The following is a 19,302-nucleotide window of genomic DNA, read 5'->3' on the forward strand; positions in this document are numbered from 1 at the left end:
TCTCTCTATATAAATAGCCCTCATGTTTCATTGTTCTCTTGTCTAGTTTTGATCATTGTACTGCTGTTGGTGAGTCTTATGTTCAAGTTAATGTTTACATTTATTTCCAAGCCATGCCATGCCATGTTCAAGTTTAGATCTTTAAGTTTATGTGTAGTTTATGTTCTGTTCACGTCAATAAAAATGCATTTGGGTTCAAATCAACTTGCCTCCAGTGGATATGTTACAAAGACATGGTTTATGTCAGAAGGTTGTATTCGAGGAGGGCATGAATGATCATGACAGAGACCCTCCCCTAATGGCCCTATCAGGTGGGACCAGTGGTGTGCACGGAGGGACCCTTTGATCGTGAAAGTGAAAGTGCCCTTTGCGGTCGCATCGCGGTGCCATTTCTCCCCCCGGGAACGCGATTTCTACCGCGGGAGAACAATTCCCAATTGGGAACTCATCCACAAGTCCCGCGCAGAAAAATTCAGAGGTGAACGCCTATCTCACTCGAGAAGAGAACAACAAAGTGATGGCCCACGACTGGCTCGCAGGTCACGCTGGTATAAATAAAACGTATGACAGAATTCTCCGTTACTTCTACTAGCCTCGCATTAAGAAGGATGTTGCCAGTTTTATTAAAACCTGCCATACATGCCAGCTCACCGGCAAACCAAACCAATCGTTAAAACCAGCCCCTGTGCGTCCTATTCCAGCAGTATGCCAACCATTCGAGCATCTCATAATTGACTGCGTTGGCCCGCTTCCTCGCTCGAGAGCTAAAAAGTGGGTATTTACTGACCAGGTCACTCGCTATCCGGCTGCTTACCTATTGCGCTCCATTAACACGAAATCTGTCATGAAAGCCCTCACTCAGTTTGTTTCTATTTTTGGGTTACCTAAAATCATCCAATCCAACCAAGGAAGTAACTTTACTTCGAACATATTTGCCGAAGTTCTTCGTCAGCTGGGAATTAAACACAATCTGGTAACCGCGTATCACGCGCAGAGCCAAGGGGCTCTTGAGTGTTTTCATTCTACACTAAAATCTTTACTCAGGGCCTACTGCGTCGAATTGGAACGAGACTGGAAAGAGGGTCCTGCCGTGGCTGATGTTGGCAGCCAGGGAGGTCACTCAACAGAGTACTGGTTACAGCCCGAACGAACTTGTTTTTGCGCGCAAAGTTTGAGGGTTACTGGCAGTTTTACACGATCAATGGATGGATTCAGATCCGCCCGAGAAATTGTCAGATTATGTACCGTGTTTCTGGCCATCGGCTTTCATTGGCCTGGAATTTAGCTAAAAAGCGACTGGGGAAAACTCAGGAGAAAATGAAGAGGTTGTTTGACCGTTACACTGAACATCGAAAGTTTAGTGTGGGTGATCAAGTCGTTGCACTTCATGTAAATCTCCTTAAGCCCTACTACCGCTGAAACAGACAGGTCTCAGTGCCAGTTACCCCTGTGGTGCTCCCCTCAGTCCTGTGCTACGCAGCTCGTAACGGTCAGGTCTGCGGATGAATTAAAGTCGCCTGACGATTGCGTGTTACAGGGACGACTAAAAAAATCAGAAACATTAGAAAAATTGCCATCTGATCTTAAACATTTGGACACAGCTCGACGGCAAGAGCTAATCAGTTTGCTATCCGAGTTTCCAGAACTGTTCTCCGATGTGCCGACCCAAACAAAGGCGTTGGAGCATGACATAGATGTGGGCAACGGCGCGCCTATCCGCCAACGCTTTGTTCCGCTGAATAAACGTGAGTTTTTAGAAAAAGAGGTCCAGTATCTGCTGGATAATAAATAGGCCGAACCCTCCTCTTCTAGCTGATCCTCCCCGTGTCTGCTGGTCAAGAAATCTGATGGTACTTTCCATTTTTGCACAGACTATAGAAAACTAAATTCGGTCACAAAACCCGACTCCTTTCCTCTACCAAGAATGGAGGATTGTGCTGACCAGGTTGGTGCCGTGAAGTTCGTAACTAAACTGGATTTATTAAAGGGCTACAGGCAGATTCCGTTGACCGAGCGCGCGCGAGGTGTCACCAGATGGGTTATTCTCTTACCGGGTTATGAGCTTCGGCCTTCGAAACGCGCCTGCGAAAATCAGCTGGATTGGGTACACCGGTGCACAGGTGGACCCTGTCTAGAAAAACATCCTGGCATACTTTCATGGTGTCGCTTTCTCCTTGTGCTGATCCCTGGGCAGGACCGAGGCGTAAACTGGCGCTGCCGCATGCTTTGAGAGGCTTCGTGGCCGAACTTTTTGTGGCTGAAAAACTATAATAAATTTGTTTGTGAAAACGCCTTTATCTTAAAAAGATTTCGATAAAAGTAAGTTTTAAATTGTTAAGGGCTTTTGAATGTATATTACAATAGTATTAATATTTTGAGTAAATTGTAAAAATTAGGATTTGATGATCAGTGAATCGACACCACAAGGTTGAAATGGAGACTAACTCTGACTAGAACAAGAATATGATTTAGTGACTGACCATCATATCTGCTTCAGATGTTTTTTGTTTGTTTTTTTTAATTCAATGCATCAATTCATGCCATTTTTGGTTAAACTATAATCTATAGTTTTCTAGATTAACTATAATCTAGAAGATGTCTTGAGTTTTTGCATTGTATTGCTTGATTATAGTAAACTTTCCTACCAGTGTGTGATGTTTACTGCATTATGTACCTGCCCTAACCTTTGACATTTATTTTTAATGTATTCTTTACAGAAATCTGTGAAGGTCTACACCAAAATGCAATTCCTTTGCCTGTTTTGGCTTGTGGCCGTCAGCGTGATGGTGTGCTTCTTCTTTGTTATAATATCATTTACTAGGTAAGGAATATTTAGTAGTGAGGAAATTTCACAAATGGACTTATTGCACAGGTGGCAACCTATCACGGTACCATGCTTGAATTCACTGAGCTTCTGCGACTCACTCTTTCACAAATGTTTGTAGAAGCAGTCTGCATGGCTAGGTGCTTGATTTTATACACCTGTGGCCATGGAACTGATTGGATCACAATGATTTGGAGGGGTGTCCCAATACTTTTGGCAATATAGTGTATATACCTACATGCATACATGCTCAGCTTTAGGTCATTTCTCTCTTATAATTTATAATAAACATTATTACTGTGTACTTGTATTGTTTTTCTTTTTTCATCAGTGTTAAAGAGTTCAAGAGCGAGTTTGCTGAAGAGGATGAGAAGGAGGAAAGGAAGGAAAGTGTTGGGACAGTGGTTGGAATAGACCTCGGGACGACGTACGCCTGGTGAGAATGAGTTAGATTTCATAAGCAGGGTCATTAAAATTGATAATTCATTATATATATTTTTAACTAGAACAAAATATATAATTATGAAATAATATATTTAATAAATATATATACAAAATTGTATACATATATTTTTTTATTATATATATATATATAATATTTTTATTTATTTATTTTTTATATATATTTTTAATTTAAAAACCAACAAAATGTATGTGCATATGTATATATATGTATATATATATATATATATTATATACACACACACACTACCAGTCAAAAGTTTGGAAAATTACTATTTTTAATGTTTTTGAACGAAGTCTCTTATGCTCATTAAGGCTGCATTTATTTCATAATAAATACAGAAAAAACAATAATATTGTGAAATATTATTACAATTTAAAATTATGGGTTTCTATTTTAATATACTTTAAAATATAATTTATTCCTGTGATCAAAGCTGAATTTTCAGCATCATTACTCCAGTCTTCAGTGTCACATGATCCTTCAGAAATCATTCTAATATGATGATTTATTTGATCACAGGAATAAATTATATTTTAAAGCATATTAAAATAGAAAACCATAATTTTAAATTGTAATAATATTTCACAATATTATTGTTTTTTCTGTATTTATTATGAAATAAATGCAGCCTTAATGAGCATAAGAGACTTCGTTCAAAAACATTAAAAATAGTAAAAAAAATTGACCAGGGAAATGACCAGGGAAACCGCATCACTCCATCATATGTGGCCTTCACCACTGAAGGAGAGCGTCTCATTGGAGACGCTGCGAAGAACCAGCTGACCTCCAACCCTGAGAACACCGTCTTTGATGCCAAGCGGTTGATTGGCCGCACGTGGGGCGACTCCACCGTGCAGCAGGACATTAAATACTTTCCCTTTAAGGTACGCCCGTCTGTGAACCTGTATTGTGCCAGTGCTCTGCACCCGTTTGTCTTCAATGGGGAATGCTAAGCCTTGCTTTGTCTCTTCCAGGTTATTGAGAAGAAGAACAAGCCTCACATCCAGCTGGATATTGGATCAGGCCAAATGAAGACTTTTGCCCCTGAGGAAATCTCCGCCATGGTTCTGACTAAGATGAAGGAAACTGCAGAGGCTTACCTGGGAGAGAAGGTAAAGTCTTGATTTCAGCACACAGAAAACATTGAGGCCAACAGCTGATGTCAGTTGCGTTGCAGTGAAACTCCATCTAATTCAGTTCTGCTCTTTTTAAAGGTCACACATGCTGTGGTCACTGTTCCCGCTTATTTCAATGACGCCCAGCGCCAGGCCACCAAAGACGCTGGAACCATCGCTGGTCTGAACGTCATGAGGATCATCAATGAGCCGTAAGAACCTCGTTACGCTTGCTTTGTTGTAAAACATCTCGTTTTCTTTAGTGCAGAAATTTTGCATTGACAGCTAGCTGAAATAAAATGAATTTTTTAAAAATATATTTGAATTTTATTGTAAGTTTAGTCATTTTTGTTTTGTCACTTTTTTATTTTATTTTTAAAAATATGTATGTAATTTTTAATTAATTTTTAGTTTTAGTTACCTAGCGAAATAAAATATGTTTAAGGTTTTTTAATGTATATTTTAATTGGTTAAAGGTTTAATAATTTGGTTAATATGTATTTAGTTATTATTTATTAGTTTGAGTTATTTTAGTACTTCAAGTTAAACTAATATTAAATATTAAAATACAAATATAGTTAAAATTTATTCAATTTCAAGTAACAAATGTTTTTTTTTAGTTCTCATTAGTGATTGTAACCCTGATGGACGTCTCGTTGCTCTTCACAGAACTGCCGCTGCCATTGCTTACGGTCTGGACAAGAAGGATGGTGAGAAGAACATCCTGGTGCTCGATCTGGGCGGCGGCACCTTCGACGTGTCCCTGCTGAACATCGACAATGGCGTGCTTGAGGTGTTTGCCACCAATGGAGACACTCACCTTGGTGGGGAAGATTTCGACCAGCGCGTCATGGAGCACTTCATCAAGCTGTACCAGAAGAAAACCGGGAAGGACGTGCGCAAGGACAACCGTGCCGTGCAGAAGCTGCGCCGTGAGGTGGAGAAGGCCAAGAGAGCTCTGTCCGCCCAGCACCAGGCCCGCATCGAGATCGAGTCCTTCTTCGAGGGCGAAGACTTCTCTGAAACTCTGACCCGCGCCAAGTTTGAGGAGCTCAACATGGTGAGAACAGACACATCTGTAGCATTAATAGAAACTGTAAAAAAAATAAATAAATACATATTCATTAATAGAAATAAAACTGAAATAAGTCTAATCTTTCTCATTTAATATTATTTATTTTCTTTCAGTTTTATTGTTAATTTCCTTTTAGTTTTTTAATATTTCCATTTAGTTTTATTCATTTTTATTTAGGTACTAAATTACTGTTACGGAGGGACTGAGACGAGGCATGCGGATCCATCTGCAAAGTCTTTTATTTATAAACAAATTCACAAGTATGATATGGGCAAGACAAAGAGCATTCCAGGGACAGGAAAAGGTCAACAAATGGAGAACGTAATCCAATGGGCAAGGCTAGAGGGTAATCCAGATATCCAGGCTAGAATCCAGGCATGGGGCAATCAGTATCCAAACAGGGCGAGACGAGAGGGATAATCCAAGGCAAGCAAGAGTTCAGAGCAGGCAGAGAACAGATCTCACAGAAATCAGTGAGCTTGTAAGTCAGTGTTTTATAGTGCTTGTGATTGACTACAGGTGTGGAAGTGATTAGAGCAATGAAACATGGGAAATGTAGTCTGGAGTAACATGTAACTGTATGTGCCATGAAAAAGTCTTTATGGTGAACGGGTGACCTCTGGTGGTGAGTGGACAGAAACAGCAGGCGCAGGATACATGACAATTACTAAAATTAAAATAAAATGAATTAAAAAGTAAATACAAATATCAGAACTAAAAGAAATTAAAAATAAAATTGAAATATAAAGACTACTAAAAATATAAAGATTACTAAAAACTAACATAAAAATGAATAAAAATAGAAAATAAAAATATTAAAAAACTAAAAGGAAAAAAAAAAAAATAAATATATATATATATATATATACAGTGGGTACGGAAAGTATTCAGACCCCCTTAAATTTTTCACTCTTTGTTATATTGCAGCTATTTGCTAAAATCATTTAAGTTCATTTTTTTTCCTCATTAATGTACACACAGCACCCCATATTGACAGAAACACACAGAATTGTTGACATTTTTGCAGATTTATTAAAAAAGAAAAACTGAAATATCACATGGTCCTAAGTATTCAGACCCTTTGCTGTGACACTCATATATTTAACTCAGGTGCTGTCCATTTCTTCTGATCATCCTTGAGATGGTTCTACACCTTCATTTGAGTCCAGCTGTGTTTGATTATACTGATTGGACTTGATTAGGAAAGCCACACACCTGTCTATATAAGACCTTACAGCTCACAGTGCATGTCAGAGCAAATGAGAATCATGAGGTCAAAGGAACTGCCTGAAGAGCTCAGAGACAGAATTGTGGCAAGGCACAGATCTGGCCAAGGTTACAAAAAAATTTCTGCTGCACTTAATGTTCCTAAGAGCACAGTGGCCTCCATAATCCTTAAATGGAAGACGTTTGGGATGACCAGAACCCTTCCTAAAGCTGGCCGTCCGGCCAAACTGAGCTATCGGGGGAGAAGAGCCTTGGTGAGAGAGGTAAAGAAGAACCCAAAGATCACTGTGGCTGAGCTCCAGAGATGCAGTCGGGAGATGGGAGAAAGTTGTAGAAAGTCAACCATCACTGCAGTCCTCCACCAGTCGGGGCTTTATGGCAGAGTGGCCCGACGGAAGCCTCTCCTCAGTGCAAGACACATGAAAGCCCGCATGGAGTTTGCTAAGATGGTGAGAAATAAGATTCTCTGGTCTGATGAGACCAAGATAGAACTTTTTGGCCTTAATTCTAAGCGGTATGTGTGGAGAAAACCAGGCACTGCTCATCACCTGTCCAATACAGTCCCAACAGTGAAGCATGGTGGTGGCAGCATCATGCTGTCGGGGTGTTTTTCAGCTGCAGGGACAGGACGACTGGTTGCAATCGAGGGAAAGATGAATGCGGCCAAGTACAGGGATATCCTGGACGAAAACCTTCTCCAGAGTGCTCAGGACCTCAGACTGGGCCGAAGGTTTACCTTCCAACAAGACAATGACCCTAAGCACACAGCTAAAATAACAAAGGAGTGGCTTCACAACAACTCCGTGACTGTTCTTGAATGGCCCAGCCAGAGCCCTGACTTAAACCCAATTGAGCATCTCTGGAGAGACCTAAAAATGGCTGTCCACCAACGTTTACCATCCAGCCTGACAGAACTGGAGAGGATCTGCAAGGAGGAATGGCAGAGGATCCCCAAATCCAGGTGTGAAAAACTTGTTGCATCTTTCCCAAAAAGACTCATGGCTGTATTAGATCAAAAGGGTGCTTCTACTAAATACTGAGCAAAGGGTCTGAATACTTAGGACCATGTGATATTTCAGTTTTTCTTTTTTAATAAATCTGCAAAAATGTCAACAGTTCTGTGTTTTTCTGTCTATATGGGGTGCTGTGTGTACATTAATGAGGAAAAAAAATGAACTTAAATGATTTTAGCAAATAGCTGCAATATAACAAAGAGTGAAAAATTTAAGGGGGTCTGAATACTTTCCGTACCCACTGTATATATATATATATATATATATATATATATATATATATATATATATATATATATATATATATATACACACACACACAGGTGCTGGTCATATAATTAGAATATCATCAAAAAGTTGATTTCAAATGTTTATTTCTTTTAATTTTGATGATTATAACTGACAACTAAGGAAAATCCCAAATTCAGTATCTCAGAAAATTAGAATATTACTTAAGACCAATACAAAGAAAGGATTTTTAGAAATCTTGGCCAACTGAAAAGTATGAACATGAAAAGTATGAGCATGTACAGCACTCAATACTTAGTTGGGGCTCCTTTTGCCTGAATTACTGCAGCAATGCGGCGTGGCATGGAGTCGATCAGTCTGTGGCACTGCTCAGGTGTTATAAGAGCCCAGGTTGCTCTGATAGTGGCCTTCAGCTCTTCTGCATTGTTGGGTCTGGCATATCGCATCTTCCTCTTCACAATACCCCATAGATTTTCTATGGGGTTAAGGTCAGGCGAGTTTGCTGGCCAATTAAGAACAGGGATACCATGGTCCTTAAACCAGGTACTGGTAGCTTTGGCACTGTGTGCAGGTGCCAAGTCCTGTTGGAAAATGAAATCTGCATCTCCATAAAGTTGGTCAGCTGCAGGAAGCATGAAGTGCTCTAAAACTTCCTGGTATACGGCTGCGTTGACCTTGGACCTCAGAAAACACAGTGGACCAACACCAGCAGATGACATGGCACCCCAAACCATCACTGACTGTGGAAACTTTACACTGGACCTCAAGCAACGTGGATTGTGTGCCTCTCCTCTCTTCCTCCAGACTCTGGGACCCTGATTTCCAAAGGAAATGCAAAATTTAGAGAACATAACTTTGGACCACTCAGCAGCAGTCCAGTCCTTTTTGTCTTTAGCCCAGGCGAGACGCTTCTGACGCTGTCTGTTGTTCAAGAGTGGCTTGACACAAGGAATGCGACAGCTGAAACCCATGTCTTGCATACGTCTGTGCGTAGTGGTTCTTGAAGCACTGACTCCAGCTGCAGTCCACTCTTTGTGAATCTCCCCCACATTTTTGAATGGGTTTTGTTTCACAATCCTCTCCAGGGTGCGGTTATCACTATTGCTTGTACACTTTTTTCTACCACATCTTTTCCTTCCCTTCGCCTCTCTAATAATGTGCTTGGACACAGAGCTCTGTGAACAGCCAGCCTCTTTTGCAATGACCTTTTGTGTCTTGCCCTCCTTGTGCAAGGTGTCAATGGTCGTCTTTTGGACAACTGTCAAGTCAGCAGTCTTCCCCATGATTGTGTAGCCTACAGAACTAGACTGAGAGACCATTTAAAGGCCTTTGCAGGTGTTTTGAGTTAATTAGCTGATTAGAGTGTGGCACCAGGTGTCTTCAATATTGAACCTTTTCACAATATTCTAATTTTCTGAGATACTGAATTTGGGATTTTCCTTAGTTGTCAGTTATAATCATCAAAATTAAAAGAAATAAACATTTGAAATATATCAGTCTGTGCGTAATGAATGAATATAATATACAAGTTTCACTTTTTGAATGGAATTAGTGAAATAAATCAACTTTTTGATGATATTCTAATTATATGACCAGCACCTGTGTATATATATATATATATATATATATATATATATATATATATATATATATATAAAAATGCTATTTCATGCATTCTGACTTATTTACACTATTAAAGAATTGCATTCTCATGCTAAACATGGCCAAAGTTTCAAATCACGAGGGCTGCGTTCCAGTTCGTTTTTTTATGACCTTCCCTTGCTAACTTCCCTCAGTCTCGTTGACTCGGATGTACATTATTGCTTACGTTGCATGAGTGCCCACTACTGGCGGAACCCTTGCAATGGGCTGAACTGGAACGTTCTAATCCCTTGATCACTTGGAATCTGCTATGGAGTTGATTTAATAATTATTTACATTTGGAACATATGGAACTGCCTGAAGTGTACATATGAAGTAGGGATCGAGGGAGAGAGGGTCTGTCCATATAAACTTAAACTTCCCTCGTCCACTTGACGAAGTGGAACGCACTTCAAAATGGCAGCAGGGATTCCCCCGAGGGGAAGTGCTTAGGGAAGTTCGCAAGTGCATGTTTAAAACTGGAGTGGAACGCAGCCGAGTTGGACATATGACGGAGTATTTCTGTGCCTGTATGACATCAAAAGAGAGCGGAATTCCTTTAGGCACTTCTCCCTGATAAGCGTGCACACACACATCACCCAGAGCAAGAGCAAGAGCACGCTCACCAATGCGCTTCGTTCGGGATACTGAAGCCGAGAGATTTTTCAACAATGGCTGTGTCCCAATTCAGGGGCTGCACCCTTTGAAGGCTGCATACATCATCGAGGCAAAACTTGGCACTCGGTTGCTAGGGTTTCTAGGCAGGTGTTAGGTTATTCTGAGTGGTTGCTAGGGAGTTGCTATGGTGTTCTGGATGGTTGCTAGGGCGCTGCTAGTTGGTTGCTAGGGTGTTCTGGGTGGTTGCTAAGACATTGCTAGGCTGTTTTTGAGGTATACTGGGTGGTTGCTAGGGCATTACTAGGCAGTTGCTAAGGTGTTCTGGGTGGTTGCTATGGGGTTGCTAGGCAGGGTTAGTTTTATAAGATTTTATAAGTTCTTATAGGAGTTTTTAAATAGTGTTTTTAGACTGAATTAGCACTTAGCTAATGACTTTTAACATGTAGCTATTCACTGCTAGCATGTGTAGAATGTTGGTTTGCTAGCATGAGTCAAAAGAGCCAAACCCTATGTCTCTACGATGTTCTGATGCAGAGATATAGATCTTGTTAAACGGTTGCTAGGGTACTCTGTTTGGTCGCTAGGGAGTGGTTTGACTGCTGTCAACAATGATACTCCAAAGGCTGCTTGCCAGTATGAACGATATAAACCAAACCCCATGTCTCTATGACATTCAGATGTGAAGATATCTTCTTTGGGTTTTGGTTGCTAAGGTACTCAACATTGGTTGCTAGGGCATGGCTCGATAGCTTCGCAATGATCCTGAGAGACTGATTAGTTGCCTGAGTAAAATGAGCCCGCCCACATGTCTCTATGACACTGTGCTGCAAAGATATCCTTCTGGGTCTTTTATAATGGCAGTCAATGGGATCAGTTGCTAGGGTGCTCTAAATGGTTCCTAGGGCGTGGCTAGACAGTTTCCATGGTGATGTGTAAAGATTACTTGCCAGTCTGAGTTAAAAGAGGTCACCCACTTGTCTCTACAATATTCTCATTCACAGATATGCATCTCACCTTTATCAATGGAAGTCAATGGGGTGGTTGCTAGGGTGCTGTGACTGGTTACTAGGGTGCGGCTATGAAGTTGAAATGTCATCATTTATTGGCTGCTCACTAAGCTGAGTGAAATGAGACCACCCGCAAGTCTCTACAACATTCTGATTCTATGGGATTTTTTTTCTCACTTTTTCGCCCAGCAGGCGAACATCGTACACCCGATCGCTTATAAAAGTCACAGCACCTCTCCTCAATGAGCCGCATGATTGGACACCTCATTCATGGGTCTATGACAAACGCTGCAGGAGGAGTAGCACGCCGAAATTTTGCGTGGAATAATAATAAGTATGCAAGAGAACAATAGTGATGCTTTGCCTTTGGCAGTCACCACTAATAATAAGTTTAAATTGTAGAACAAAATATTGGCTTTCTCAAGCCAGTTTTCATCGTCTAACTGTATGAACTGAACCGTGATGTCCGCACAGTACGGTTCGGGATGAATACATGTACCGTTACACCCCTAATAAATACAATATTTTATTAACATAACATAATAACATAACTCGTGTTTTTTTGTGTTTCCCCTCGCAGGATTTGTTCCACTCCACCATGAAACTAGTGCAGAAGGTTCTGGAAGATGCTGACCTGAAGAAGTCTGACATCGATGAGATCGTCTTGGTCGGCGGCTCCACTCGAATCCCCAAGATCCAGCAGCTGGTGAAAGAGTTCTTCAACGGCAAAGAGCTTTCAGGAGGAATCAACCCCATAGAGGCCGTGGCGTATGGAGCCGCCATTCAGGCCGGAGTTCTGTCCGGAGAAGAGGACACCGGTGAGTTTGTCTCCACTTCCAGAAGCTCTGAATGAAGGACAATTAATCAATTACCACTTAAGCTTCCAACGATTATGACAACAAAATATTTGAGTTAAAATGATTAATGTGCTGTATTCCATTTCACAATGATGCTCTTGTTTTAGTTTTTGTGTTATAAATCCATCGCACCACTTCTTACTATACAGCAGTGACTTTCATCCTCCCGTAGGGTGTAGAGAAGTGCACTACAACATTAGTGCAACATACGTTGATCTCAATTATTTTGATTTAGGTACGTTTACATGACAACGATGTACTAAAAACAGAAAACTCTGTGTTTTCTGCATACAGACAACATTGTCAAAACAATCCCTGTTCACACGGATCTGTGTAAACGACTAAAAACGCTTTATTCTGCTGCCTGGCCAGTAGATGGCGATGTCACTTTGTAAAGAAACACTACGCACCTATATAGACTGAACACGCAACACGCATGTGCATGACATCACCATTTTCACAAATTTGCATTTTTGTAGTTTACACAGAGATGATAATGGTATTGTTTTCAAAAACTTGCACTTTGAATCCCGTTTTCAAATGTTTGCGTTTTCAAGCCCCCAAAACGCTGTTGTGGTGTAAATGAACGGCCAAAACGCATAAAAAGATTTACTTTTTTTTAAACTGAAAACGGTGTCGCGTAAATGCCCCCTTATTTTATTTTTGCTTATTTTTACATTATTTACTTTAAATAATGAAAGGGGTCCTTGATTATGATTTGACTTTTTTAACTTTAGTTAGAGTGTAATGTTGCTGTTTGATCATCTGCAACTTTGCAAACAACATCTGCAAAGTTACGACACTCAAAGTTCAAAGCAAAGGGAGATATTTTCTTTTAAACAATTCTCTGTTTAAGGACTACAACGAGCTTCTTCCCGGGTTAGTGACATCACTAACCCTAAAATTTACATAAACCCCGCCCCCGAGAACACGCAACAAACAGTACATAACACAAATGCAATAGCATGTCATAAAAACAAGATGACAACATAAGTTATAACCGCAATTAAACTAAACTACACCTATTCTATCTTCATGCAGCATATATTCTCTGACTCTGTAGGATCTTACAACAGTTCCCACACAAGATAATCATGACAGAATATGCTAATCAATGACTTTAAGATATCCCACATCAGCTACATAAATTCATCAACTAACCATTCAGGAACATCCTGTTGCATTCTACATGTTGTCACTTCTTCTTAAGTCTCTCCATCATTGTCCGACTCCAGTTTGAACATAAAAGGCTGAACAGTTACTGACATTTTCGGTGAGTCTGTGTGAGGTAATCGGCGCTGCTAAGTCTATGTGCTAAGGTGCTAACACGAGCTCTTGAAACTTGGCCCTCTTCTTGGGAGCAGTAGCTCATTTGCATTTAAAGGGACACACACAAAAACTGAGTGTTTTTGCTCACCCTTAAAATAGCGATCGAAACTGCTCTTCATTAGCCCGAAAAAAATTTATTAATTAATTAAATCATTGTTACTTACCAGTCAGCGGACAAGCGTACAGGACAAGGTCAAGATTCCAAAAAGAAATTAACAGGTGTCCATGGCCACCTTGTTATTGTTCTCTTCAGGTCAATTAAGATCACCACAAACCTCATTGTTAATTTTCCCTCATTGAGCTGAAGGGATGGAGATGGTTGCCTTCCCACTGCTTTGTAGCGCTTCAGAATACGTCTTCAGTGACAACGAAGTGACAAAATCCTCTGCTTTTTGAGGAGAGTCGAACATCATCTGCTCACCTTTGTGCCATAGTTTAATTGCCGCTGATTAGATGAGGAAGGGCTGGAGACTGAGTGCTGTCATCTTCTTCAAGACTGGATTAAGGCTCTTTCTCTTGGTAGTAGTGGCTGGACTAAAGTCGGGAAAAAATAGTAGCGTGACATTGTCCTGCGTGTATTTCACCGGATACGCCTGCCGAGCACCCTTCAGGATCGCTGACCTGTCATGCCATCTTTGTACACGGAAGATGAGAGTACGAGGCCGATCAGAGTTTTTCCTTCGATGGGCCCGGTATATCTTGATATTACGACCTTTTAGTGAAGGGATCCACTTGGAAAGATTAGCTCTGAGGAAGCCAGCTGCATCAGAGCCTTCCGCCCCCTCCAGCAAACCACCCAGTCGTACGTTATTTCTCCTGCTCCTGTCTTCAATGTTCGCCATTTTTTCGGTGAGTTCTTCCAGCTGATTTCTTAAGTTTGTGACTGTCCTCCTATCCTCACGTGCAGCAGCCTGAACGGAATCGACCCGGTCACGTGTCTGTTTTGATCTGTGGGGTAAAAAAATCATGATGTTTCCAAAGTTAACGATTAATTGTGTTAAATAATCATGATCTCAATATTGACCAAAATAATCTTGACCATGATTTTGCTTTAGTCAACCCCTTTTTTTGTGAGATGATTAATCACTGATTAATGACCTGTTGATCAGGTGACCTGGTGCTTCTGGACGTGTGCCCTTTGACCCTGGGCATTGAGACCGTTGGAGGAGTGATGACCAAGCTTATTCCCAGGAACACCGTCGTGCCCACCAAGAAATCCCAGATCTTCTCCACCGCTTCTGACAACCAGCCGACCGTGACCATCAAAGTTTATGAAGGTAAGCCAATGATTTCAGCGTCAAAACCGACTGTATCTTATTGAATTACACTTGAAAATAGCAGTGGTAGCTGACATTGTGGAAAATCACGAACATATATACGTTTTGCTAAACTTTAGGCCGTTTCGTAAGCCGTCTTTAATCTTCAATAGAATTAAGTCTGGTTTTCACTCTCTTTCTGCCCGTTTTCAGGTGAGCGTCCCCTGACCAAGAATAACCTCCTTCTGGGAACCTTTGACCTGACTGGCATCCCTCTTGCACCCAGCGGCGTCCCTCGGATCGAGGTCACTTTTCAGATCGACGAGAACAGCATCCTCCGAGTCACAGCTGAGGACAAAGGCACGGGAAACAAGAACAAGATCATCATCACCAACGACCAGAACCGCCTGACACCCCAAGATATCAAGCGCATGGTGAACGACGCAGAAAAGTCGAAATCTGACAAGAATCTGAAGGAGTGCATCGACGCCCACAATGAGCTGGAGAACTACGCCTACTCTCTGAAGAACCAGATCGGCGACAAGGAGAAGCTCGGCGGCAAGCTGTCGTCTGAAGATAAAGAGGCCATCGAGAAGGCAGTCGAGGAGAAGATTGAGTGGTTGGAGTCTCATCAGGAAGCAGAACTCGAAGACTTCCAGGCCAAGAAGAAGGAGCTGGAGGAGGTCGCGCAGCCCATCGTGAGCAAGCTGTACGGCAGTGCGGGCGGCCCACCACCAGAAGAGGGCGACGAGCAGGGCGAAAAGGACGAGTTGTAGATCGCCCAGTTACTCTGTTCAGTTGCGTCGATGCCCTCGCCTCTCTAGAAGTGGCACTGGTGTACATATTGAACATTTTTGTATGAACTGGGTGACCGTGAAGCCACGAATCTCTTCGGGAAAAACTTGTGAGGTGCTTTAAAGAGTTGCATTTGTTTTCTTATTTTCTCTTCTGGAGATTTAGTCAGCCTGGTTTGAGGCTTGATGCTGCTATTCTCAGGCAGTTCTGGGAGGGAGGGAGTTCAGGGGTTCTGAGTAAATTTTTATTTGACATCCAAAAAGTAATTTATTAAATTAAACAATTAAACAAACATTTGATACAAAATTACCATGTGAGTACGTGTGTGAGTCAAGTTTACAGTGCAGATTGTTTCAAAGTAGCTTTACAGTGATAACAGGAACATCATTTTGGATGTACAGCAGCACTAGATGAAAATAGTGTCATTGTCCAGCTTAAGTAAGTTCAGTATTTATTCATATTAATTTAGTTAATTTATCTATACAGCAGTGCTGGAGAAAACAGTGACGTCATCATCCAGCTCAATTCAGTTACACACATACAATGGTGTCAATGCAGGCAGATCAGTAATAATGTTTAATATTAAGTGTCCCCGACTAAGCAAGACAGGGGCGACAGTGGCAAGGAACCCAAACTCAATCAGGTGACAGAATGGAGAAAAAACCCTGTGGGGGGCCAGTTCAGTGAAGATTGGATTTATCACGATCATGACTACGGTAACCTCGGGATAAACAGTGAGAGTAATATTAGTGTAGATGCCATTCTTCTTATGATGTAACGAGTACATCGGGTGTTATAGGAAGTGTTCTCGGTTCCGACTGACCTAATTTATGCAGCCTAACAATCATTTAACTGATTTGAAAATAAAAAATGTGTGATGTGTATGCCAGGTTAAAGAGATGTGTTTTTACTCTAGATTTAAACTGACAGAGTGTGTCTGCTTCCCGAACAATGCTAGGAAAACTGTTCCAAAGTGTAGGTGCTAAATAGGAAAAGGATCTACCGCCTGTGGTTGATTTTGATATTCTAGGTAGGTTTTATCAAGTGGCCAGAATTCTGCGATCGCAATAGACATGAAGGACTATAATGCATTAAAGGGTTAGTTTACCCAAAAATGAAGTGCTCTTGCTCTCTCGCTCTGGTTGACGTGTGCGCGCGCTCTTCTGGGAGAAGTGCCCGTACAAGGAATTCTGACCTTTCTGATGTCACACAGGCACATACTCGAAAAAAAAGATCCTGAAATTTAAGAGGATTTGGAGTGTTTTGAAACCATGTTTAGCATGAGAATCCAACTCTTTAACAGTGTAAATAAGTCAGAATGCATGAAATAGCATTATACCCCCCCTTTAAGATATTTGATGAAATCCAAGGGTTTCTGAAACACACATAGACCACAACATCATTGCACTTTTTGAGGTCCAGAAAAGTATTAAAGACATTGTTAAAATCGTCCATGTGACAACCTTAATGCTATGACGTATAGAGTGGAAATCCTACTAAGAGAAACAATGTGAAGTTGACCATTTAGTCAATGGTTTGATTTACTGACAATAAACGAATTTGAGACTAAAATATCTGACTGTTGGCCTACATGAATCATTACATATCAGAAATCACTGGTCACTGGTGATTGTGGTTAGACATGTACACATAATCCGTACATATCAAATGATCTGTAACAAAGCAATAGTGACACAGTAAAAACTTTTTTACTCACAAAAGTGTGGTGCGTTGTTCCTGTTGGATCCAATATACAGTAGTCAACATTTGAAGTGGATCAAAAAAAGTTCATCAAAGTTGTCCTAACAACTACATTGTCCTAACAAGAAGGTTTTAGGACAACTTTGAAAGGTTTTGATCCACTTCAAATGTTGACTACTATAGAAGGCACAGCATCGTTTTTTTTTTTATTTCAGGCTCTCTGCAAATCCAATGCAGCTACTGTTTTTTTTCCACAACCTGGCAACATTTTGAACTCTTCAAAAGCATATCGTTTACTTCCTTGATCCAGCGTTAGCGTCACGTCTGTTATTTACCTACTACTTGTCACGCTCGAATCAGTGGGCGGGGCTACTGAACTTTAGGGTTCATGATGTCTACCAGCCACCCTACCAGCCGTTTTTTGTAGTCCTTTAAAAGCGATTTCTGTAAAAGAAAATCTCTCTCTTCTCTCTGGTAGTGCAGAGCGGAGCAAGCCAAGATGACGTGCATAGGCCTTGAACCTCTATCAGTTATAAATTCCTTTTTAAAAGTGTTTAACTCAGGCCCTGTGCTCTAGCACCCTGAAGACAGATTCCACTAGATTTCAGCAAACACTGGGAAAAAAAATTGTGTCTCTGTCATGTTGTATGCAAGAGTTATTCAAATGCACCTGAAGGGAAGAATATTTCATTTTTTATGTAATTTCCACCTACCCAAATCTAAAGTCTCCCCATACCCATATACAGTGGTATAAATGCACAATCCCGGTGTCATTTTGAAGAAAACCGTTTGAAATGACAAAAAACACAGCTGAAAGTGATAAATATTATAGTATATGTTGTCTGTGCTATAATAGAAAACAGAAACAAAAAAGAGTTGCTTTTTTATTTTGATCAGTTTTATTCTTTCAGGAGACACAAGACTCTATAAATTATAATATATGTGGTCTATTACAATCTAGAACAGGATCTACATCCTCCAGATTTATATGATTCCTTATATGTGCATCGTTTTTGTCACCTGTGTTGAGCATCACCTCAGCATCACCGGCTGCCTCCTGGAGATGTGATGCCAGCTGTGCCAGCTCCTGCTGCTGCTCACTAAACTTCAACAGCAACTGAAACAAAGAAATCACTGTTTATACACACAGTTTTTGAACTGTAATAATATCCATTTCACAATATCAAAATGTAGATTTACAGGAATAACAATTTAATTCAAGCCTGCATACTTGCAGACTGCTGTGCAAGCAGCCTTGCCATATCCTATGGTTGTTTGAAAACAATTCAGTATGTTCTCGGGACATTTAACAAACAATGTTTATCCACCTAAGGATGCAAGAACTAGCCTACATAAAAGAAACAAAATGAAATGAAAATGAAAGGGCAACACAAACATCTCCTTGTGATACCGGTATTACCGGTGTTGTCACACGTCAATTAACTGGTTGGAATTTCCTCACCGTCACAACCCTAATAAGGATACACTCACTTGTGAAAATGAAACTTCTTTAAACTGTTGGATTGATGTTATGACATTCTGGCATCTTGTTTCTGGCATTTTTTTTAATCACTCTTAAGATTTGCATGGCAAATAAACAAACAAAGAACTAATACCAAACTTTTAAACAGTAGTCTATATATTATTATATTGAATCAAGCACAAGCACACTTATCAAAACATTTAAAATTTTTATTATTTTGTCAGTATGCATATTTGTAAATAAAATGATGTAAACATCAAACTGGTTGCTTATTCTATTCTGTAAAAATATGTTAAGTATTTTTCTCATTTACAGTAGCTATACCAAATGTAATTTTTCACTTTTGTCCATACAGTTTTGATTAATCCAATTTTTACTTGTTACGTATTATAGCAACACATTCACACTTGGGTGTGGTCGCGGGTTATTTGGCTTATATTTACAAAGTGAACAAGAATTTTAGAACAATCACACTAGGATAGATTAAAAAACTTGTTAGCCCACAGATACATCACACAGGTTTATTTCAGCTACTGCAACAAATGATAACAATTAATAAAAGATAGTTTCAAAGCATTGCAAGGTACAAAGGAAACCAAAAGTGATGTAACACCGGTTTATGTACAGGCGAGCTCAGCGCCATGAG

The 19,302-nt window shown here is 40.4% G+C and overlaps 1 protein-coding gene across 1 annotated transcript; it reads left to right on the plus strand.

The window, feature by feature from the left end:
- The first annotated feature begins 3,963 nt into the window (after window positions 1-3,963).
- On the plus strand, window positions 3,964-15,468 carry LOC127512731 (endoplasmic reticulum chaperone BiP-like). Its single transcript, XM_051893938.1, has 7 exons — window positions 3,964-4,174; window positions 4,265-4,402; window positions 4,505-4,617; window positions 5,075-5,465; window positions 11,816-12,053; window positions 14,531-14,698; window positions 14,891-15,468. Exons 2-7 carry the CDS (start codon window positions 4,319-4,321, stop codon window positions 15,451-15,453), a joined length of 1,557 nt encoding a protein of 518 aa, XP_051749898.1. The 5' UTR covers window positions 3,964-4,174; window positions 4,265-4,318; the 3' UTR covers window positions 15,454-15,468.
- Window positions 15,469-19,302: the final 3,834 nt, after the last annotated feature.

This window comes from Ctenopharyngodon idella, chromosome 5 (genome assembly GCF_019924925.1).
Source record: "Ctenopharyngodon idella isolate HZGC_01 chromosome 5, HZGC01, whole genome shotgun sequence".
NCBI lineage: Eukaryota > Metazoa > Chordata > Actinopteri > Cypriniformes > Xenocyprididae > Ctenopharyngodon > Ctenopharyngodon idella.